The sequence below is a fragment of the Schistocerca cancellata genome, chromosome 6, assembly GCF_023864275.1.
Source record: "Schistocerca cancellata isolate TAMUIC-IGC-003103 chromosome 6, iqSchCanc2.1, whole genome shotgun sequence".
In the NCBI taxonomy this organism is placed as follows: Eukaryota; Metazoa; Arthropoda; class Insecta; order Orthoptera; family Acrididae; genus Schistocerca; species Schistocerca cancellata.
The window spans coordinates 682,727,010-682,751,268 of record NC_064631.1 but is presented as its reverse complement, the minus strand read 5'-3'; the positions used below and the strand labels follow the sequence as shown (position 1 = coordinate 682,751,268).

General features: G+C 39.3%; 1 protein-coding gene across 1 annotated transcript in view; it reads right to left on the bottom strand.

The window, feature by feature from the left end:
• LOC126088470 (protein madd-4-like) overlaps nucleotides 1-24,259 on the bottom strand; it is a 474,106-nt gene that overhangs the window by 205,945 nt on the left and 243,902 nt on the right. The window contains exon 12 of the mRNA XM_049906612.1: nucleotides 9,972-10,276. Coding sequence (XP_049762569.1) covers nucleotides 9,972-10,276 — 305 coding nt within the window. The remainder of the gene's footprint in view (nucleotides 1-9,971; nucleotides 10,277-24,259) is intronic.

Here is a 24,259-nt window from a genome sequence, read left to right as displayed (position 1 = left end):
TTGCAGATGGTTGAAAAACACACTTAATTCCATATCTTCCGAGGACTCTTCCAATTCTTGACGACATGGCACCAAAATATGGCAAAAAGACCAAAGTGGTGGGTGTATTCGTATCAGATTCCTTGCCAATGTGGGGCAGCGTATATAGGCCAGACATGCCACACAGTACAAGAACGCCGCGATGAACATCAGCATCATACGCACCTTCGTCAACCGAAAAATCGGTAATTGCGGAACACTGTATGAATACAGGACATTGGATGATTTATGAAAAGATGGAAGTTTCATCCCTGGCATCATCTTTCTGGGACTGTATCATTAAGGAAGCAATACATATCCATACAGCCAATAGTGGCTCTGAGCACTATGGGACTTAACAGCCAATAGTCTCATCAATGACAATGCGGGATTTCAACTGAGCATAGCCTGGAACCCTGCATTGGCTGCTATTAAATCATGATGTGAAAATTAAGATTCTTTGATAACAGGCCCATCATAACACTGATCTAGTATGGCCATTGGTGAGTAACGTCTGGCTGCACTGTTGGCAAACGCAGCATACAGCACACGCGCAGGGGGGCCACTCTGCGATTTCTGGCAGAGGGAGTTTGAATATGGCATCATCTAACTGCAAATCATTGTGCATGCACAATTTCTGCACCTGTGTATTCTTCGTGTGCGTGTTCTAGAAACAGAGTGTCAATGTGCAGATACCATCAGTTGTACCTAGCCACCAGCAAGGTTGAATCACTTGAAGATGTTGGACAGTTACTCCGAGGGCATAATGAGGAATTTGCACAACATGATCCACTGGTAAACCTGTGAAGACTATTTACAACACATCCACCAGGAAAGCTTGAAGAGTCACACTATTAATTTTGTTTGCCATTGGAGGCCTATTGTTTATTTTTCACATGAAAGAACTTTATTTCCACAATACATTGAAGACTGTATTAAACTGTGGTCAACAAATAAACTTGTTATATTGTGACTTCCTGTTACTCTAGTGGATATCTCCATGGAACTGGACATATCAAGTAGCATATACACTGAAGTGCTAAACAAACTGGTATAGGCATACATGTCCATACACAGAAATATGTAAACAGGCAGAATATGATACCACAGTCAGCAATGCCTATATAACACAACAAGTGTGTGATGCAGTTGTTAGATCAGTTACTGTTGCTACGATGGCAGGTTATCAAGATTTAAGTGAATTTGAAAGCGATGTTCTAATCAGTGCACAATCGATGGGACACAGCATCTCTGAGGTAGCGATGAAGTGAGTATTTTTCCCATACAACTGTTTCCCGAGTGTACCGTGAATATCAGGAATTTGGCAAAACATCAAATCTCCAACATCACTGTGTCCAGAAAAAGATCCTGCAAGAATGGGACCAATGATGACTGAGGAGAATCATTCAACGTGACAGAAGTGCAACCCTTCTGCAAACTGCTGCATATTTCAATGCTGGGCCATCAACAAGTGTCAGCGTATGAACCAGTCAATGGAACATCATCAATTTGGAGCCAAAGACCAAGTCATGTACCCCTGATGGCTGCAATACACAAAGCTATGCCTTGCCTGGGCCAGTCAACACTGAAATTGGACTGTTGATGACTGGAAGCATTTTGCCTGGTCAGACGAGCCTCATTTCAAATCGTATCGAGCAGATAGATGTATATGGGTATAGAGACAAACTCATGAATCCATGGACCCTGTGTGTCAGCAGGGGACTCTTCAAGCTGGTAGAGGCTCTGTAATGGCGTGGGGCATATGCAGTTGGACTGATATGAGACCCCTGATATGTCTAGATATGACTCTGGCAGGTGAAACATACTTAAGCTTCCTGTGTGATCACCTGCATCCATGCATGTCCACTGTGTATTCTGACGGTCTTGGTCAATTCCTGCAGGACAATAGGACAATGTGACACCCTACATGTCCAGAATTGCTACAGAAAGGCTCCAGGAGCACTCTTCTGAGTTTATACACTTCAAGAGTGTTCCAAGATGGCCGCCGAGTAAGTGACGCCAGAAACCATTTCCAGAAAGTTAAGTGATTTAGACAGGAATATAATTTAGTTTAACGCCGACAACAAATTAAATACATGCATTAGTGTATCATTTAGTCTTGCCGTTAAAGGTTTGACTTTTCTTTGCGTATTTTTTCAGAAAACACGAAAAGATCGTAACTTCGCGAAGTCGCGCTTAGGCTTAAATTTTGTAAACGTGTTTGTTTCTTGTTTCACGGTAATTTAACTAATTTCTTGGTAACAAATACGTAAACTACCGTAAATAGCGTATAACTTCATTGTTTTAATACAGATTTCAGAAAAACAGCGTAACTTTATATCAGAAACTTGCTTATATACATTTGTTTATAGACCTAATTCTCGTAACGTTTTTGGAGAATCAAAGTATCTCGTTTAATTGTCCTTTTTTTCATTCCATCGAGTGAAATATAAAATAAATAGCGTATACCTTCATTGTTTTAATACAGATCTCAGAAAAACAGCGGAATTTAAATCAGAAACTTGCTTATATACATTTGTGAATAGGCTTAATTCTTGTAACGTCTTTTTTTGATTTTCGGTAATTTAATTGATTTATTCTAGCTAAAGTATTATTTTTGCCATGAGTGAGAAGTGCCAGACTTGCCGTAGAATTGTTAGTTCCGGGATTTGGTGTGATGGATGCAGTAGTTTTTTTCACTGGGGGGACTGCAGTGGCGTGGGTGTTGGGAAAGTGGATCAGGCTCATCAGTGGTTCTGTAGGATTTGCAGCAGAGATAGGAAGATAGTGGAACAGGAGGGGAAAATTGCTGCCCTTCAGGCAGAGCTAGATCAGGCTAGGGAAGATCTGGACAGGTTAAGGAGGGAGAAGGGCAAAGAGAGGTGGGAAGTGGCAACAGGTAGCAGAAGGAACAGGCCTAGAACTAAGTCTGACAGTTTTGTGATGAATGTCAAAAATAAGTTTGACCTGTTGCTTCAGTTAGAAACTGATGAGCCTCAAGCAGAGGTAGATGAAGACAGGACACAACAAACTTTCAATAGGAAATTGAAAAAGAATGTAGGAAAGCCATTGAAAAGGAAGAAAGTTTTGTTGTTAGGCAGTTCTCATGCCAGAGGTGTAGGCCAACTTCTGCAGGAGGAATTAGGACCAGAATACCAGGTCACAAATTTTTTCAAACCAAGTGCTAGTCTGGATCAGGTGACAGAGGATTTAGGTTCACTCTGTAAAGGATTTACCAGGGAAGACACCGTGGTTATTGTGGGAGGGCCAGGGAACAGCATCGACAGAGATCCTGGGTACAGTATAGAGTGTGACCTGGTAAAGATTGCGTCGGCATCGAGACACACCAGTGTTGAATTTGTATCTGTCCTGAGACGCCATGACCGGCCTCATTTGAACTCTTCTGTTGGGAGAGTTAATTTGGAGTTGGAACGGCTGCTTGGGTCGGGTGCGGGGGCTCATATTGGTGTGGTTCCTGTTGATTCTCTCAGTAGGTGGGACTATACCAGGCACGGCCTACATCTCAACAGGAAAGGGAAGGGGAAACTGGCTGGAGTAATAGCAGGAAATTTAAGGGGGGGAGGCACTGCCATGAATGGTAAAATACCAGTGGTTACAGGTGTTGGAGCAGCACCTTTTTTAGGATAGGTATGACAGAAAGATGTCAAGTTCTACGAGAGGTCAGGATTGAAACAAATCTTCAGTTTAGGAAAGAAATTAAACAGCACAATTCTAGCACATTGGATCACCAATCACAGCTGTCAATTATAAATTTTCACCAATCACCAGAAATTTTATCTCCACCAAGTTGTATCTCAGTCCTAGGTAATTGCATTGATGAATTAAAGTCACCCAACCCAGTTGACATAATCTGCCTCTCTGAACACCATGTGACCACTGGTATAGGAACTAGGCCTAAGCACAATGAGAAACTCAGACAGGAGAGTACTGCAAATGTTAGAATAAGGAAAGGTTCTCATAAAAGTATAATTAAAAATAATGTAAGTATATTTCATCAAAATATTGGGAGTTTAAAGAATAAAATAGATGAGCTTCTGGTTTGTTTAGAAGATTTAGAAGCTGAGGATGAAATAGATATACTATGCCCGTCTGAGCATCACATTGTTACTGATATGGATAAGGTAAATGTAAGTGGATATAAGCTCTCTGCACATGTAATGAGAGAAAATATGGAGAAAGGAGGAGTTGCCATATATGTCAAAAGTCATCATTGTACAAAAAGTATAGAAACAAAAAAGTTTTGTGTAGAGAAACATATAGAAGCATGTGCCTGTGAGCTTAAATTAAATAAAGGCACAATTATAATTGTAACTGTATATAGGTCCCCATCAGGAAATTTTCATCTATTTCTGAAAAATTTGGACTCCTTGTTGTGCTATCTGTCAGACAGGGGGAAGCAAATTATTATTTGTGGGGACTTAAATGTAGATTCTCTGAAAGAGGGTAATAGAAAAAATGACCTTGAAGTATTACTCGGTTCTTTCAATTTGACACCCGTTATTGATTTTCCTACTCTGGTGGTAAAGGATAGCAGCTCACTGATAGATAATTTCTTTATAGACCAAGATAAGTTTAACCAGATAAATGCTCAGCCTGTTGAGAATGGTCTTTCTGATCATGGTGCACAGCTAGTTACAATATATGACATAGCTCCATTCAGCAATACTAAACAGTCCTCCAAAGTAGTACGTTCAGTCAACAATTTAATGATTGCAAATTTCAGGGAAAGCCTACAGCAGTTAGACTGGGATGAGGTGTACCGTGAACCTGATGCCAATTTAAAATATAATATATTTCATGACATTTTTGTAAATGCATTTGAAAACTGCTTCCCCAAGAAAATAGTTAAATATACTCATAAGAAACCTTGTAACAAACCATGGCTTACTAAGGGTATAAAAATATCTTGTAACCGGAAAAGGGAAATGTATCTGACAGCAAGAAAGAGTAGTGACCCAGAAACTATCAAACATTATAAAAACTACTGTGTTATATTAAGAAAAGTTATTAAAAAATCCAGAAGTATGTGTATCATGTCTGAAATCAGCAACTCTGATAATAAAATTAAAACAATTTGGAATATTATTAAAAGAGAAACAGGTCAACCAAGAGCACAGGAAGACAGTATTACCATCAAATTGAATGAAAACTTTACGAACAAAAAGTCAGAAGTTGAAAATATTTTTAATAATCATTTTCTAAATGTTGTGGATATAGTAGGATCCAGGTGTTCATTAGAAGATGCTAGGCTGTTAATGGAAGAGGCCATACCTATGCAATTTGATACAATTGAAATCTCACCCACTTCTCCCTCTGAAATTAGGAAAATAATAAACTTGCTTAAAAGCAAAAACTCACATGGAACTGACGGCATTTCCAGCAAAATACTAAAAGCTTGTTCTCAACAGATAAGTAAGTTTCTCAGCCACCTGTGTAATAGCTCTCTGGAACAGGGCATTTTCCCTGATAGACTGAAATATGCTATTGTTGTACCTTTGCATAAAAAGGGGGATAGATCTGATGTCAACAATTACCGTCCAATCTCCCTTCTAACAGCTTTATCAAAAATGTTTGAGAAAGTAATGTATTCAAGAGTAGCTTCACATATCTGTAACAAACAAGTACTAACAAAATGTCAGTTTGGTTTCCAGAAAGGTTTTTCAACAGAAAATGCCATATATGCTTTCACCAATCAAATTTTGAATGATCTGAATAACCGAACACCACCCATTGGGATTTTTTGTGATCTCTCAAAGGCTTTTGATTGTGTAAATCATGAAATTCTGCTAGACAAGCTCAAGTACTGTGGCATGAGTGGGACAGTGCACAAATGGTTTAATTCGTACCTAACTGGAAGAGTGCAGAAAGGTGAAATAAGTAGTTCTCATAATATGCAAAGATCAGCACATTCCTCAAACTGGGGAACTATCAAGAATGGGGTTCCACAAGGGTCAGTCTTGGGTCCTTTGCTGTTCTTAATATATATTAATGACTTGCCATTCTATATTCATGAAGAGGCAAAATTAGTTCTCTTTGCTGATGATACAAGTATAGTAATCACAACTGACAAACAAGACTTAACTGATGAAATTGTCAATACTGTCTTTCAGAAAATTACTAAGTGGTTCCTTGTAAACGGACTCTCACTGAATTTTGATAAGACACAGTACATACAGTTCCGTACAGTGAATGGTATGACACCATTAATAAATATAGACCTTAATCAGAAGCATATAGCTAAGGTAGAATATTCCAAATTTTTAGGTGTGTCCATTGATGAGAGATTAAATTGGAAGAAACACATTGATGATCTGCTGAAACGTTTGAGTTCAGCTACTTATGCAATAAGGGTCATTGCAAATTTTGGTGATAAACATCTTAGTAAATTAGCTTACTACGCCTATTTTCACTCGCTGCTTTCATATGGCATCATATTTTGGGGTAATTCATCACTCAGGAATAAAGTATTTATTGCACAAAAGCGTGTAATCAGAATAATAGCTGGAGTCCACCCAAGATCATGCTGCAGACATTTATTTAAGGATCTAGGGATATTCACAGTAGCTTCTCAGTATATATACTCTCTTATGAAATTTGTTATTAACAACCAAACACAATTCAAAAGTAATAGCAGTGTGCATAACTACAATACTAGAAGAAAGGATGATCTTCACTATTCAAGATTAAATCTAACTTTGGCACAGAAAGGGGTGAATTATACTGGCACAAAAGTCTTTGCTCACTTACCAAATAGTATCAAAAGTCTGACAGATAACCAACAAGTATTTAAGAAGAAATTAAAAGAATTTCTGAATGACAACTCCTTCTACTCCATAGAGGAATTTTTAAATATAAATTAAAAAAAAAATATTAATAAAAAAAATAAAAAATAAAAAAATAAAAATAAAAAAATAAAAATAAAAAAACAAAAAATGAAAAAGTTGTTATATTAACTTAAGTATGTTGTTAAATTAACTTAATTATGTCTTGTATTGGAAAATTTGACTCGTTCCACGTCATTACGAAATATCATATTCATGATCCATGGAACTAGTATTAATCTAATCTAATCTAATCTGCTGGCCACCGAACTCCCCAGACATGAACATTGTTGAGTATATCTGGAATGCCTTGCAATGTGCTGTTCAGAAGAGGTATTTATGGTCAGCCCTGCAGGATTCATCCCTCTAGCATTACTTCAGACATTAGTCAAATCCATACCACATCTGCATGCTCATCGGGTCCTACACAATGTTAGGCACGTGTACCAGTTTCTTTGGCTATTCAGTGTATAAGGGACATGAATGCTATCACATGCTGAAGGACACAGACATGCAGCATACTCATGTGAGATAGTTTTATCAGCACCTAATACATTTTGAAATGTTCCTCATTATGGGTTTTCATTTGTCCAGCTGGTTGAGTCTTGCAATATCCATATTTGAATGTATTCAGATGTAACAGTGGCCCAAAGTTGGACTGCATGAAGTGTGAGGGTAGGCATACTCATCTTCACGGTTCTGGGAGACGAAGTCTAGACCACCACAATGAAGGATCACCTTACTATGCACCATGTGCATTGTAATCCTTTCACATTTGCACCTGCTCACACAAGAACTAATAACAGACTTCCTGTGACATTCTGTGTCATCCCTCAGAATTGGTCAGAGGCTAGCAGCAGCAGGACTAGGTAACTAGTTCTGTGAGTGGGAAGCATGGACTGCTGATAAATGGCATCACAAACCATTCAGAAATAAATCACAGTTCCGCAATATCTCAAAGGACAACTGTTGGTGGCATAGGGAGAGGCCTAATTTGTCCAATGTTTTGGAGAGATGCAATTACTTCTGACATCATGGTGTGGGACGGGGGCATTGAATATGACTTCACGTCATGGATAGTAGTGATTGTCAGACATCTGATGGCACAATGGTATGTCACAGACATCCTGCACCCTCAAGTGTTACCTCTCATTCGGCAGCATTGTGATGCCTTTTTGCAACAGGATAATGGCCAATCAAGCATGTACATCTCTATGAGCTGTCTGTGAGACATTCAGGTACTCTTCTGTCCAACATGATCCCCAGGTATGTCCCAATGGAACATGTGCTGGACTAGTCTGAATGTGAAATCAATACTATTGCCAGTATCAAGGACATCGAAGACCAGTTACAACAGCTGTGGCCCAGCTCGACTCAGGAGAGGATACATTGGCTTTATGATGCCATTCCCTAACAAATCAGTACATGCACACAAGCAAGAGGAGGAGAAATGTCATACTTATATGTTGGCACATACTGCCAAGTTCTTATTAAATGACTGGAATAACATCACATACCCTCTCAACTCATGAAATTTCATTTTACTTCACTCTCCCCTTCTAGGTGCTTCACTTTTTTTGTCACACAGCATAAGTCATGTAAGTAAGCTCTTAGTGGAAACATTCGGATGTAGACCATACCATCTGTGGTGCATCTGCGTGAGGTCCAATGTATTAACCACTCCCGAGTGTCACTGCCCATTCTATTGAGCAACATTTTAAGGTTCTGTATTAACATATTTGATGGAATTCTTCATAGAGAATTTGTCTTATTACTCAGAGAGTGATAGTCTTCATGTTAGTCTGATGAGCATTAACAGACATGCACCTGATGTTCTCCACAATTGCCAGGTTGAGATTACATTTCAATGACCCCCTTCCCCCTAATAATTACTATGTGGATTGCTTCACCAAGATTTTTTCCCAGAGAGCATAAATGGCAAGTGGTTTTACTGAGTCCTGAAACTTGCTATTAGAAAGGCTTGTTACTTTATATTCACTGCCCGCAGGTTCTGTACTAGTTCAAACTTTTCATCCCATGGGTACTCACTAACAGAAGGATCTTCTTGACCTTTTCACCCCTCTGACTACTACTAACCACAACTTGCTTCTGTTTTGCTTTCTTTTTGGAGTGTTCATGATCTCCTTGGGTTGTTTACATATTTTTCTCCACAGTCTCCATTCCAGTGAAGCAGCTGGAGACATCTAGACTTCTTGTCTGATTTGGCAGGTTTGACAATAGACCAATCATAAACTCCATTCCAACATTACTGCTGGCAACTCCAATTCCAACAGTCCCAATTTTGCCCGTGCAACTGACAGTTGAGTTTTGAGCTTTAAAATCAGCTGTTCTTTCTCTGTAATTATGACAATAAGCATGACTACTACATCAGTAAAGGCCAACCTCATATCTCTCGAAGCAGTTTTCTTCAGAACATCCTACATGAAAGAAGGTTATGCGACTTCACACTGTCAATCACTTCTCAGAACTGTGTGGCAGTTCCCACGCTTGGCCTTTGTGTCAATGTTATTTTAACCTAGATCCCTCTCCCCAAAACTCCAAAAAATGTTTTACTTAATCAAAAACGACAGCCCCAAGGTGGATTTGTTTTATTTCAGTCATAGAAAATACTGCAATTCCAAAGCACTCAGCACTCTATGTGCACAAACATGAAAAACATTGTCACTTGCTTGATATGTATCTCAAAGTGCACTGAACTTATCACTTTGAAGCTGTACATGCATTGAAATTAAACTTCTAATTATATGTAACAAACATTATTCTACATAAATTTGTGCTACTGATTGGGGGGGAGAGGGGGGGTTTGGGAGGGGGGGGGGTGTATGCTATTTCTACAGTCATACTCTACATTATGTTTTGTAAAGTGAATTTACAGTAATATCCATTTTTTAGAAATCCACGAAGTTAAGAACAATGTGAGAATAACATTGCTGTTGATTTAAACCAGCAAACGTTTAAGTTTTTTAATCACTGAAAAAATGATCTTTTTCCTTAATGCAGTACTAAGTTGAAGATACATTTGACAAACATTTTGTATAGGAAGATACTTGTAAATTTGTTAGCTTAAAATGTAGAAAGTGAAGTGTTTACCTGTTAAATCTTCTAACAGGGCATCTTATCTTCACCTGAACACCTGCAAACACCACTGCTTGTCCTCCTATCTTCAAACTTACTTTCTTCTCATTTGAGTTCTTTTGGATAAAAGTTTTGTTTTCAGTATCAATAATTGGTCGATCAGAATGTGTAGAACAAGCTTTAGTGTTACATGGCTTCTTGTCAGAGGGTTTAGATGCAGGACATTGTGATGTAGGACGTGGCACTATATGGTTCTGGGCCATTACTTGCAGGCACTCAACTTCTCTTGTTTTTATACCCCCACCACAAGGTTTCGAGCACTGGAATTAATAAGATGTAATCATAAATAAAATTCATGTATTCAATGCAGTACAAATCAGAACTGGAAAATAGAATATGTGTGCACAATGTCAGAATAACCTAAACTGAAGCAAGGAATTCCAACTAATTTTAATGGAGATCCTTTAGCCTCCCTTCTAAATATTTTTATCTTAATGTGTCTTTGGAGGCAGCATTATTTCTGTATAAGGTTTACAGTGACATTATTTCAGGGACTGGTCAGTATTAGATTTTCATGAGTTTGAGAAGAACTTTTAATTTACATTTTTGTCCTTCCCATTTAAGTTTTTGAAATAGCAGAGTGTAACAATCCATGAGATACATAAACAGAAATGCCGTTTAGAGGATGAAGTTGAAAGAAGGTTTAAAGGAATAATAGCTGATAATGTTATGATAGTCTTTTGAGAGGCAATAAACAAGAAGTTACATAATGTGAATATTTGTGCGTATGTGGAAGAGAAAGTATTGTGCAAAACAAATCAAAAACTGAACGTGGTGTCATTCAGACAGGTATCTAGAAGAGAATGTAGAAAACATTGGCAACTGTTACAGATAAAGCACAGAGAAGAGTTTACTACAATGGGCAAAAATGTCAAAAAATCTGGACACTTACAATAATATGTTAGCTTAGATGATGATAAAAACACCAAAGTAATATGTCGTTTCAAGTATGGTAGATGAGAATTGCCATGAGAATGGTTTTAGATACACACAAAATGAAAATGAGAGCAAGAAATACTTGAGACAACAGCAGTTTTAAGATCAACAGGAAGAAAAAGAAAGAGCAACATTGATTTGTAATAAGAAGTGCACCCAAAACAGAAGAGCTGATGGAAAAATAATATGGCTGCAGCTGTATTCTGCAAACCACTGTAAAGTGCAAGACACAATGTTCTTCTCATTGTACCAATTATTATAGCATCTTTCTGTTTGATTTGTATGCAGAGTGTGGAAGACCAGTTGCTTAAAGGCATCTGTGCATGTTATAGTTAGTCTAATCTTGTCTTCACGATGCCTATGGGAGCAATATATTGTAGTACATTCCTAGATTCCTCACTTAACATTGGTTCTCGAAACTTTGTGAGTAGGCTTTCATGCGATAGTTTGCACCCATCTTGAAGAGTCTGCCAGTTCGGTTTTTCCATCATCTGCACAGTGCTCTCATAGGTCAAACAAACCTGATCATTCATTCTGGTCTTCATATAATTTCATTACACCCTCTTAATCTTATCTGGTATGGGTCCTTCAGACTTGAGCAATTTTCTTGGATGGGTTGCAATTGTTTTTTGAGTGTAATCTCCTTTGAGGACAACTGCATTTCCCTAGCATCCCATCAATGGACCAACATCTGCTACTGGCTTTACCTACAACTGAGCCTATGTGAACATCCCATTTTATATTCAAAGTCAGCTGGATGGTAAGGACTATGCAATGGTGGTGTGGGTGGGATGGAATATGCATCACTGTATGTGATATTACCTTTCGTGCATTGACTACAAGTATTAATTAATCAATTGAACAGGGATGTTTTTCCAGTGTCCTGAGATGTTCTGAGCCACTCTTCAGAAAAGAGATCACTGGAAGATATGGGGAACTACTGTCCTATCTCACTCCTCCCAGCGTTCTCTAAAGTCATTGAAAAGATTTTATCCAAACTAATGGAAAATTTTGTGACAAAAATTTTATTTGTAAAAATCAGTTTGGTTTCCTAATAGGAAAAAGTCTTATAAATTCCATAAGTGAATTCACTGAAAAATGAATCTCCTCATTAGATAAGGGTTAAAAAAAGTCATAGTAAATTATACATTACTTTTTTTCAAACTACAAAGGTGTAGGATGGGGGCAGTTTGTTGCAGTGGTACATATCATATTTGACAGAAAAGAAAAACTGAGAGTGTACAACAGCAAATGCAAACAATTACTTCTAGGATCAGAAAATAATTTACAAAGAGGTACCACAAGGTTCAGTACTGGGTCCATATCATTTTCTGTAATATGTAAATAACATGTCATCAAACATTGATGTTCATTCAGCCTTATAGATGACACTTCAGTCCTAATTGAAAATGGTGTCTTAGAAAAAAACACTCTAGAAAACCTGAAATCCTGGTTTCATCAAAATGATCTGAAAATGAATGTTAAAAATTTCCAGATGATGCCATCTAGTGCTAAATCACCAGAAATGGTAGGCATAAAAACAGCTCGCATTGATGAGGTAACAAGAGAAGTAAACGCTGTGAAGTTTTTAGACCTAAATGTAGCCAAAAATTTAAATTGGAAGGCACAGCATATATAGACTTCGTAACAAACAAACTGAACAGCATAACTTTTACAATATGTTTTTGATCAAGTGTCATTCATATAAGCAAGTGAAACTAGTGCATCACAGCTATTTTCAATTAGCATGGCATGATCCTCTGGAGAAATTCAACTAATAACATTAGACTTCTAATACTTTAAAACAAAATAATCGGAAACATGTTGCATACTGTTTAAAAATACTAATCATTCTATCTCTATATATTTATGAATTTCTTATTTCACTATACAAAATCACCATGCACTACAAAATTATCATTTTAAGTACATTATAGTACTCTTCACAAAGCAAATTTCAAACTTCCAACACACAGATAAAAATTTTATGTCCAGACACCTCTACGCACAGGACTAAAGATTTATAATAAACTAAAAGACAGGAATACATTTAACATGGAACTTTCTCATTGAAATGACAGTTGTATAATCTTCGTGTAGATAAATTGCTGCTCTACAGAAGGATTTATGGATGACAGTTTAAACAACAAAATACATTTATATTCACATGTAACAATACTACAGCCATTTTTGTAGTGCAATAAATCAATAAAAGAATTTTTCAGTTTAAAGAATAAAATTAAGTCGCTATGTTATAATGTATTATTAACTATCTTCCATATAACAAATTATAACAATAAATGATACTAAAGTAATTTCTATAAACTAATGTAAAACTTCTCATCGTTTTTTATTTTATTCACATCTGTTTAATTTTCTGTATAAAAGTACACAGCTTCTGGTCTAGCAATTAGCATGGCTGCCAGTAGATCAAGGGGTCCCAGATTCAGTTCCCTGCCAGGCCAGAGAGTTTACCTGCTCAGAGAGTGGGCGTAGTGTTGTCATTATCATCATTTCATCATTACAGATGCATGAGTCACTGAGCCAATAAGTCACTGAGCCAATAATGCCACACAATCATTTCATTTTTTGTATAAAAAGGGCATTTATGTTTATTTTTCTACTTGAGATATCTCCCCAAATCAGATAATTTGACCACTGTACTTTTTGAGACAGATATATTACATTTACATTTAACTCTATAAACTCTATTTGAATGATTTGCCTGAATCCAAGTGTATGCTTTAATATTGTAGTCATAGGATACTTTTTTCCATTTAGTGAAGTGTAGAATTTAACATTTCTGAACATTTAAAGCAAGTTGCCAATCTTTGCAACACTCTTGAAATCTTTTCAAGATCTGACTATATATGTGCACCTTTTTTCAGACAGTACATTACAGATAAGCACACTATCTGCAATAAACATGTGGTTTCTATTAAAATTGTCTCAAAGGTCATGAACAACAAGGCAACACGAGCAACAAGGGTACCAACACACTTACCTGGGGCATATCTTAAGTTATGCCTACAGTTATCAAAGCCTTTCCATCCAAAATTACCTGCCACATCCTCCCTACCAAGAAATCCTCAATTCACTTTTAAATTTTGCTTGATGCCCCACATCCAATTGTACTTTTGATAATGAGGGTGATGGTGGTACTCAGTCAAATGCTTTGCCAGAAGTGAAGAAATACTGCATCTATTCAAATGCCTTGTCCATGGATTTCAGCATACCAACTGAGAAAAGCACTAACTGGGTTTCACAGAATCTAAACTTTCAGAATTCATGCTTGGTGGCATGGAGGATGTCATTCTGACTGAGTTATCTCATTACATTTGAGTTCTCTTTATGTTATGAGACTCTACAACAAATGGATGTCGAAGACACCCCTTCTAGTAGATGGGTGTAAGCTGTGCTTTCTTTCAAGCAATGAGCACTGCTTTTTCCTTCAAGGGATCTATGATATATTATGCTTGAAATAGTGACTAACTCAGTCACATGTGTGAGTTGTGTTTGCGTGTGTGTGTGTGTGTGTGTGTGTGTGTGTGTGTGTGCGTGTGTGTGTGTGTGTGTGTCTATTGTTGACAAAGGCCATTGTCTGAAAGCTTTATGTGTGAAACGCTTTTTGTTGTGCCTATGTGTGACTCAGCATCTCTGCTATATGCTGAGCAGCAACTTTCCTTCTCATAATATTGTTACATTCCATCCTTGATTTTCCCTTGTCTGATTTCAGCCACAAATTTGGTATAGAATCGGATTGGGATTCCACTGGGCTCTGCAGCTTTCCTCATTTTTAATGATTTTGGATGTTTCTTGGTGGCAATGACACTAATACCTATTTCACACATCTTTGAAGTGGTACAAGAATTAAACTGGGGCAATACTCCTGGATTTTCCTGCGTAAAGGAATAATTGAAAATGGAGTTCAGTATTACTGTTTTTGTTTTGCTGCCCTCGATCTTAGGTCCTATCTCATTCATGAGTGTCTGAAATTAACAGCCTTTACATATGATCAGAATTTATTTGGCTTTTGTGAGAAATCTATCAATAATATTCTGCTAAGTTAGTGACAGAAGATTTCTGGCATTTCTGTCTTGACAGCTAAACACATTTTATTCAGCATGTCTCTATCTACAGCCCTATGCTTCATCTTACATCTATAATGCAGTAGGTTCTTTACAAGTTCCTTTACAGTGAGTGTATACTGTGGAGCTTCCCTCCTAGCATGAACTGTTCTACTAGGTAGACATCTATCTAGTGCTTGATCAACTACAAGAAAACTTGAGCCACAGTTCTTCTATAAGCTCCTTCTCAGAGGTAGATGTTCTGAGCTCCTATTTGAGATGTGACACTACTGCACATTTATCTAACTTTTTGAACATGTAAATCTTTCTACTTGTTTTAGCTGTATTTTGTCGTTTGGTAACAATTACTGCTACAACAGCCTAATGGTTACTGATACCAGTCTCAATGTGATAATCCTCTAACAGGTCAGTGCCATTTGTTGCCATTAGATCTAACACACCATCAAGTGTCACTCCTGCCACTTACAATACTGTAATTGCCCCAGTTGACGGTAGGACAATTACAGTCCCCTCCAATATGTCCGTATGATTGGGGAATTTTCACACTAACAAACTGAGATTTTCACTAATGTTACATGTCAATGGGAATTCTATGTATCTGACGTCATAGAGCCAGTCCTGGGAATTGACTTCCTACATGCCAGTCAACTGGATGTTATGCTAGTCATGCTCGCACAGCACAGAATAGGATATCATGTGGATGGTGTCATTGCACTATTCCCATCTACAACCCAAAGTGGCGCAACCTGCCCATCAGAACACCACTTCTTCGATGATGCCTACGTGGAGACCCTCCACAACTGCACTCACACAGTAAACAACATCCCTATGATGCATCATTGAATTCTTGAATGTCAATTGCAGTCACAAAACTACGATGTGAGAATTCTCCTTTTACACATCACATTGAAATCACCACTACATCATTTGCATAGGCACACAACAATCTACAGTCCTTATCCTCACAGCAGTTGGGTTACATCAAATGGGTCACCAGCTAGCTACACCCATAACGAAGGCGCCGCCCTGCCTCCTTCAACACTGCTACAATGGGACAACAGTCATGCCCAGACTAGTAAAGGCAACATATAGTGCTTCTGCTACTGCCACCTCCTGCACCCTTACAAGAGAATGTCTGCCCAGCTGTCACAAACTATGTCACCTCTGTCCAGTCAATCTGCAGACCGTGAAGAATGATATTGAAAAAATGCTCCAAATGGGGATTGTGCGACCAGTGGACTGTCCATAGGCCTCCAGTATCAAACTTGTCCCAAAAAAAGATGGTACCACGAGGCTCTGTGGTGATTACTGGGTTCCTAATTCCAGGACAATTCATGAAAGCTACCCGATTCTTAACATGTAAGATTTTACTCACATACTTGTGGGTGCCACAGTATTCAACTGTAAGTGGGTGTACCTCCTGATTCCAATGCACCTAGACAACATTGAGAAAATCATCATTATTACCTCATTTGGGTATTTTGAGAACCTGTGTATGCCATACAACTTTAAGAATGCACCCCAAATATGACATCATTGGCGGACTCCTCTTCTGGAATGCATCCCAAATGTGACATCATATGTGGACTCCCCTTACAGCTCCCACACTGCTACACATATTTAGACAGTGGTTTGGCCTACTCCAATAACCTCAAAGACCATTCAGTTCATTTAGAACAGGTCTTAGCCATTCTGCATGAAGTCGGGTTATCATTAAGAAGGCTAAATCTCAACTTAAAACAGCGTGAAGTCATGTTCCTGGGCCACACCTTGAACACGGAAGGTATCCACCCCATGGTGGAATGCGTACCTGTGGTTCAGACCCTGCCTCTACTGGAGAAGTATCATGTCTTACATTGTTTCCTTGGCCCACTATTCTTTCACTGCTGTGACTTATCACACGTAGTTGCTTCACAGTCACTGTTGACAGATGCAATGGCTGAAAAGGACAAACACAGCACGAAAAAGTCGAATGGACAGCAAGTATGAAAGAAGTGCTGCGGACCTCGAAACAGTCACTAATTAACGCAGTCGCCCTAGTCCATCCTGACCCAAATGCATGACTCATCCTTACGACTAACACTAGCAACACCATGATGGAGGCTGTTCTGCAGCAAATTGCCGAACAATGTACTGCAGCTGATTAGGTTCTTCTCCAATTCTGTTGTCTGCCTTCAGTTGCAATCTGATTACAATCTACATTGCAATCAGACATTTTCAAGAGAACATAAAAGGGCACAAGGTAACAGTTCACAACAATCATAAGCCATTCATGGACACTATAAAGAATATGCCTCAAGAAATCAGTCCGTACCATTTCTGCCAGATAGACCTCATTTCACAGTATGTTTGTGGAGCAGACAATGTAATCGTAGATCACCTCTCATGTATCAGTGCCATTTCGTTACAATTTGACTATGAACTTATGGCCACAGAGCAAGCCAATGATTCTTCCATCGACGAACTCATAACAGATCAATCAGTCTTTGAATCAAATATCAAGACTTACCCAATACCAGGCTAACACTGCTGTGTGATGTGTTCCAAGACAGAATATGCTCCATCGTGTCTCACATTATCAGATGGGGGGGTGTCCAACAGATTACACAACTTGGGCCATCCAGGAATCAGAATAACAACAGGACTGGTAACAGAGAGGTTCATGTGGCATGAGGTTAAGTGAGGCTGCAGACGCTAGACTCAGGGCTGCCTGGCTCGTCAACACAGCAAAACCAGCCAACACGCCCAGACACAACCCAGACACTTTCTGACACCCAAAGTAGATTTCAAACAAATTGAGATCGACGCTGTAGGACCTCTTCCTCAATTGGAAGGTTTCTGGTACTCACTTTTGGCCATTGACAGAACATCAAGATGGGTTGAGGTGATACCCATCCACAATATTACAGTGGAAATGAAGGCAGACACACTTACAGAAATGTGTATCATATACTTCAGAATCGAAGAACAAATCACCACAGACGAACTCAACCTACAAACTTGCATTCTCATTAGTTAAAATTTGCTTACTGTATTCTATACTCACAGATGGAATGTAGCAAAAGATCTTTGTTATTCAACATGTATCCTGATTACCAGAGCTTGCATTTGAGGCTCAGAAATGACATTTATGAATAGAGAGACACTGAATTTGCTAACAGTCATTTCAGTGCAGTAAACTGCTTACAGATTTTAACCGCTTGTGGAAATAGGGTACCAAGGTCTACTAGAAACACTAATAAATTATGCATGTTGTGGTTATACATGAATACATGAATCATTTTATTGCATAGAGTGAATTTACAGATATTCTGTACAGTTGTAACATCAAGAATGCACTCATTGTCTTTGCTTTCCTCATCCAAAGATTATCTCTCTTGGATGCCAGAGAGGTTTTGACCTTCCAAAGCTTTTGATTCCCACAGAGCTTCTGTGGGAAGTGCAGAATATTGTGGGTTACATCGACAGCGAGTGATGTGCGAGATTACCAGACAGGCATACAGATGATATTGCCACATGTGTTGAGGCAGCTTTCTGACACAGTTATAACACAATTCAGAGGTGAGGTCCAGTGCAGGTGACAGTGACGGTAGATGTGTGAGTGGCTTGGCTGAGTAGGTGGTGCTGGCTTCAGCACAGTTTGTTTGCCTGTGCTGTAACTGGATGGTCTGATGTCTGTGAGGGACATAATATGGTTGTCTTGCAGAACCCAAATAGGTTCAAGCCTTGTGAACAACACTGTTGTTGGTGTGCAGTACACTAGTACGTCAAACATTTGTTCGCTCCAGGACAGTACTTTATGAGGCCATGTGTATGTTGGCTGAAGGAATGGACATTTGGTGTCATCACATATCATTATGAACTCACACTGGTGATGGTCCTTATGAATGAAGACTTACTGCTCTGTGTGTGGTGATGGTGGTGGCATGTAAATATTCTGAATATGTGTGCAAACTCAGTCCACCACACCAGATTTGACAGGCCAGAGTGTGCTGCATCAAATGTAGGCTGTGATAAGTCTGTGGGAAGGAATACGGTATTGGCGTATAGGGTCTCCACAAGTGACACATGAATGACATTTTTATATTCTGATCGAATGTCGAAGAGCACCCGTGGCAGTGCCTTGGACCAAGATCCACTGTGGCCCATCAGAGCCTCCTTCATAGTCCTTCATCTCTCAACCAGTCTGTTGTTTTTGGGGGTGGTAAGATATGGTGGTTGTGCGAATGATACTGCACAGGCAGCACAGGGCTGTGAAGAGCAATGACTTGAACTGCTGGTGTTGGTCTGTGGTGATCTGTTCTACCACTCAATGCCTCCACTATGCAGTAAGTAGTTTTCTTTATTTATGCCACTATTTATTTATGAATGATAACTGTGACACATACATTCACTTGGGCAGAAAATACCAGATACTAAAGGATGCTTTGATTCTTTTCTCTTCTGATTTTTCCATAGTCACTGATCCACTTTAAACAATACTCCGCTGTAGACATATATACTTAGAAATTTATTTCTCGAGTGACAGTTTATGTTCAGTATCAACGGATTCTATTGGCAGAGAATGTTCTCTTTGCTTGTTCTGGTTGCCTCTGATGTCTATCTTGATTCATCTGTTATACGTCATTTTGTAATTAACGTAAAAGTATTCCTTCACTTCATCAATTCTGATGTAAAGTTAGCCACTAACTTAATTTCTGCTGCTCCTCAGTACTTTCCTCTTTCATTGGTTTACTTTGAATCAATATTCTGAATATAGTAGTTTCATTCCACATTTTCTTAGGGGGTAGCAATATCATACACTGATAAGCTAAACACATTATGATCACCTGCTTAATAGCATGTTGCTCCACCACTGGAACATAATACAGCAGTGACTTTTCATGACATGGATTCTACAAGTCCTTGGTAGGTTTCTGGAGGTATGTGGCACCAGATGTATATATACTGGTCACGTAGTTCCCCCTCCCCATGAACCATGGATCTTGCCGTTGGTGGAGAGGCTTGCGTGCCTCAGCGATACAACCACAACGGAGGGGTATCTGTTGAGAGGCCAGACAAATGTGTGGTTCCTGAAGAGGGGCAGCAGCCTTTTCAGTAGTTGCAAGGGCAACAGTCTGGATGATTGACTGATCTGGCCTTGTAACAATAACCAAAATGGCCTTGCTGTGCTGGTACTGCGAACGGCTGAAAGCAAGGGGAAACTACGGCCGTAATTTTTCCTGAGGGCATGCAGCTTTACTGTATGATTAAATGATGATGGCGTCCTCTTGGGTAAAATATTCTGGAGGTAAAATAGTCCCCCATTTGGATCTCCGGGCGGGGACTACTCAAGAGGATGTCGTTATCAGGAGAAAGAAAACTGGCGTTCTATGGATCGGAGCATGGAATGTCAGATCCCTTAATCGGGCAGGTAGGTTAGAAAATTTAAAAAGGGAAATGGATAGGTTAAAGTCAGATATAGTGGGAATTAGTGAAGTTCGGTGGCAGGAGGAACAAGACTTCTGGTCAGGTGACTACAGGGTTATAAACACAAAGTCAAATAGGGGTAATGCAGGAGTAGGTTTAATAATGAATAGGAAAATAGGAATGCGGGTAAGCTACTACAAACAGCATAGTGAACGCATTATTGTGGCCAACATAGACACGAAGCCCACACCTACTACAGTAGTACAAGTTTATATGCCAACTAGCTCTGCAGATGACGAAGAAATTGAAGAAATGTATGATGAAATGAAAGAAATTATTCAGATAGTGAAGGGAGACGAAAATTTAATAATCATGGGTGACTGGAATTCGATTGTAGGAAGTGGGAGAGAAGGAAACATAGTAGGTGAGTATGGATTGGGGCTAAGAAATGAAAGAGGAAGCCGCCTGGTAGAATTTTGCACAGAACACAACTTAATCATAGCTAACACTTGGTTTAAGAATCATGATAGAAGGTTGTATACATGGAAGAACCCTGGAGATACTAAAAGGTATCAGATAGATTATATAATGGTAAGACAGAGATTTAGGAACCAGGTTTTAAATTATAAGACATTTCCAGCGGCAGATGTGGACTCTGACCACAATCTACTGGTTATGACCTGTATATTAAAACTGAAGAAACTGCAAAAAGGTGGGAATTTAAGGAGATGGGACCTGGATAAACTGAAAGAACCAGAGGTTGTACAGAGTTTCAGGGAGAGCATAAGGGAACAATTGACAGGAATGGGGGAAAGAAATACAGTAGAAGAAGAATGGGTAGCTTTGAGGGATGAAGTAGTGAAGGCAGCAGAGGATCAAGTAGGTAAAAAGACGAGGGCTAGTAGAAATCCTTGGGTAACAGAAGAAATATTGAATTTAATTGATGAAAGGAGAAAATATAAAAATGCACTAAATGAAGCAGGCAAAAAAGAATACAAACGTCTCAAAAATGAGATCGACAGGAAGTGCAAAATGGCTAAGCAGGGATGGCTAGAGGACAAATGTAAGGATGTAGAGGCTTATCTCACTAAGGGTAAGATAGATACTGCCTACAGGAAAATTAAAGGGACCTTTGGAGATAAGAGAACCACTTGTATGAACATCAAGAGCTCAGATGGAAACCCAGTTCTAAGCAAAGAAGGGAAAGCAGAAAGGTGGAAGGAGTATATAGAGGGTCTATACAAGGGCGATGCACTAGAGGACAATATTATGGAAATGGAAGAGGATGTAGATGAAGATGAAATGGGAGATACGATACTGCGTGAAGAGTTTGACAGAGCACTGAAAGACCTGAGTTGAAACAAGGCCCCCGGAGTAGACAACATTCCATTGGAACTACTGACGGCCTTGGGAGAGCCAGTCCTGACAAAACTCTACCATCTGGTGAGCAAGATGTATGAAACAGGCGAAATACCCTCCGACTTCAAGAAGAATATAATAATGCCAATCCCAAAGAAAGCAGGTGTTGACAGATGTGAAAATTACCGAACAATCAGCTTAATAAGCCACAGCTGCAAAGTACTAACGCGAATTCTTTACAGACGAATGGAAAAACTAGTAGAAGCCGACCTCGGGGAAGATCAGTTTGGATTCCGTAGAAATACTGGAACACGTGAGGCAATACTGCGACTTATCTTAGAAGAAAGATTAAGGAAAGGAAAACCTACGTTTCTAGCATTTGTGGACTTAGAGAAAGCTTTTGACAATGTTGACTGGAATACTCTATTTCAAATTCTAAAGGTGGCAGGGGTAAAATACAGGGAGCGAAAGGCTATATACAATTTGTACAGAAACCAGATGGCAGTTATAAGAGTCGAGGGACATGAAAGGGAAGCAGTGGTTGGGAAGGGAGTAAGACAGGGTTGTAGCCTCTCCCCGATGTTATTCAATCTGTATATTGAGCAAGCAGTAAAGGAAACAAAAGAAAAATTTGGAGTAGGTATTAAAATCCATGGAGAAGAAATAAAAACTTTGAGGTTCGCCGATGACATTGTAATTCTGTCAGAGACAGCAAAGGACTTGGAAGAGCAGTTGAACGGAATGGATGGTGTCTTGAAGGGAGGATATAAGATGAACATCAACAAAAGCAAAACAAGGATAATGGAATGTAGTCGACTTAAGTCGGGTGATGCTGAGGGAATTACATTAGAAAATGAGACACTTAAAGAAGTAAAGGAGTTTTGCTATTTGGGGAGCAAAATAACTGATGATGGTCGAAGTAGAGAGGATATAAAATGTAGACTGGCAATGGCAAGGAAAGCGTTTCTGAAGAAGAGAAATTTGTTAACATCGAGTATAGATTTAAGTGTCAGGAAGTCATTTCTGAAAGTATTTGTATGGAGTGTAGCCATGTATGGAAGTGAAACATGGACGGTAAATAGTTTGGACAAGAAGAGAATAGAAGCTTTTGAAATGTGGTGCTACAGAAGAATGCTGAAGATTAGATGGGTAGATCACGTAACTAATGAGGAAGTATTGAATAGTATTGGGGAGAAGAGAAGTTTGTGGCACAACTTGACTAGAAGAAGGGATTGGGTGGTAGGACATGTTCTGAGGCATCAAGGGATCACCAATTTAGTATTGGAGGGCAGCATGGAGGGTAAAAATCGTAGGGGGAGACCAAGAGATGAATACACTAAGCAGATTCAGAAGGATGTAGGTTGCAGTAGGTACTGGGAGATGAAGAAGCTTGCACAGGATAGAGCAGCATGGAGAGCTGCATCAAACCAGTCTCAGGACTGAAGACCACAACAACAACAACACGTAGTTCCCATAAATTATGACCCACTGGTACATGGGCATGGAGCTTGTGCCTGTTACCATCGCAGGTTTGTCCCACCATGTTCAGACCAGGTGAATTTGGTGGCTGTAACATCAATGTCAGTTCATTATCATGTTATTCAAACCACTGTAGCATGATTCTAGCCTTGACACAAACCTGTGGAAGACATCATCCCTGTTGGAGGGTACAACAAGCATTAAGGGATGCAAGTGGTCTACAATTATATTCACACAGTCCACGGCTATCACAGTGTCTTCAATTACTACCACATGTTCCATGGAACCCCCCCCCCTCCCCCAATAACATCATATTGCCACCACCAGTCTGTGTTCACTACATGGTGCATGTTTCGAGCACCCAGTCACCTGGATGACAGTGTATCCGGACATGACCATTGACCTGGTGTAGTAACAGAAATGACTGATCCAACTAGGCAACAGATTTCCATTGAACCACAGTCCAATCTTGATGATCCCATGCTCACTGCAATTTTAACTGACAGTGTCATTTGCTGTGGAGCCGCATGCTCAATGCTGTACATTGAATGGTGTGCTCTGAAATACTTGTGCCTGCACCAGCATTGTACTCTGTCATCAGATCTGCCACAGCTTGCTGCCTATCCTGCTATACAGAGTGGGCAAGCATCCAAGCTCCATGTTCCATGGTGTGGTGTGGTGTGGATATCCAACAGCTTGTTACCAATTCAGGGTTTCACTGTCCTTCAACCAGTTGTCACAGATACTCAATACGGTAGCACATGAACAGCTGACCCGCTTTGTCATTTTCCAGATGCTTATTCCCAGGCTCCAGCCCATAGAATCTGCTCTTTGTGAATCAGTAGATTTCCCTATTTGTGGACTGTATCATTGCTGAACTGGTTCCTCATTTGTCTCTGCTCTACTTATATTTATTTTTTACCTTGTCATCTGCCCCCAATACCACGAGGTGATGTTCAGTCTCACAGTGGG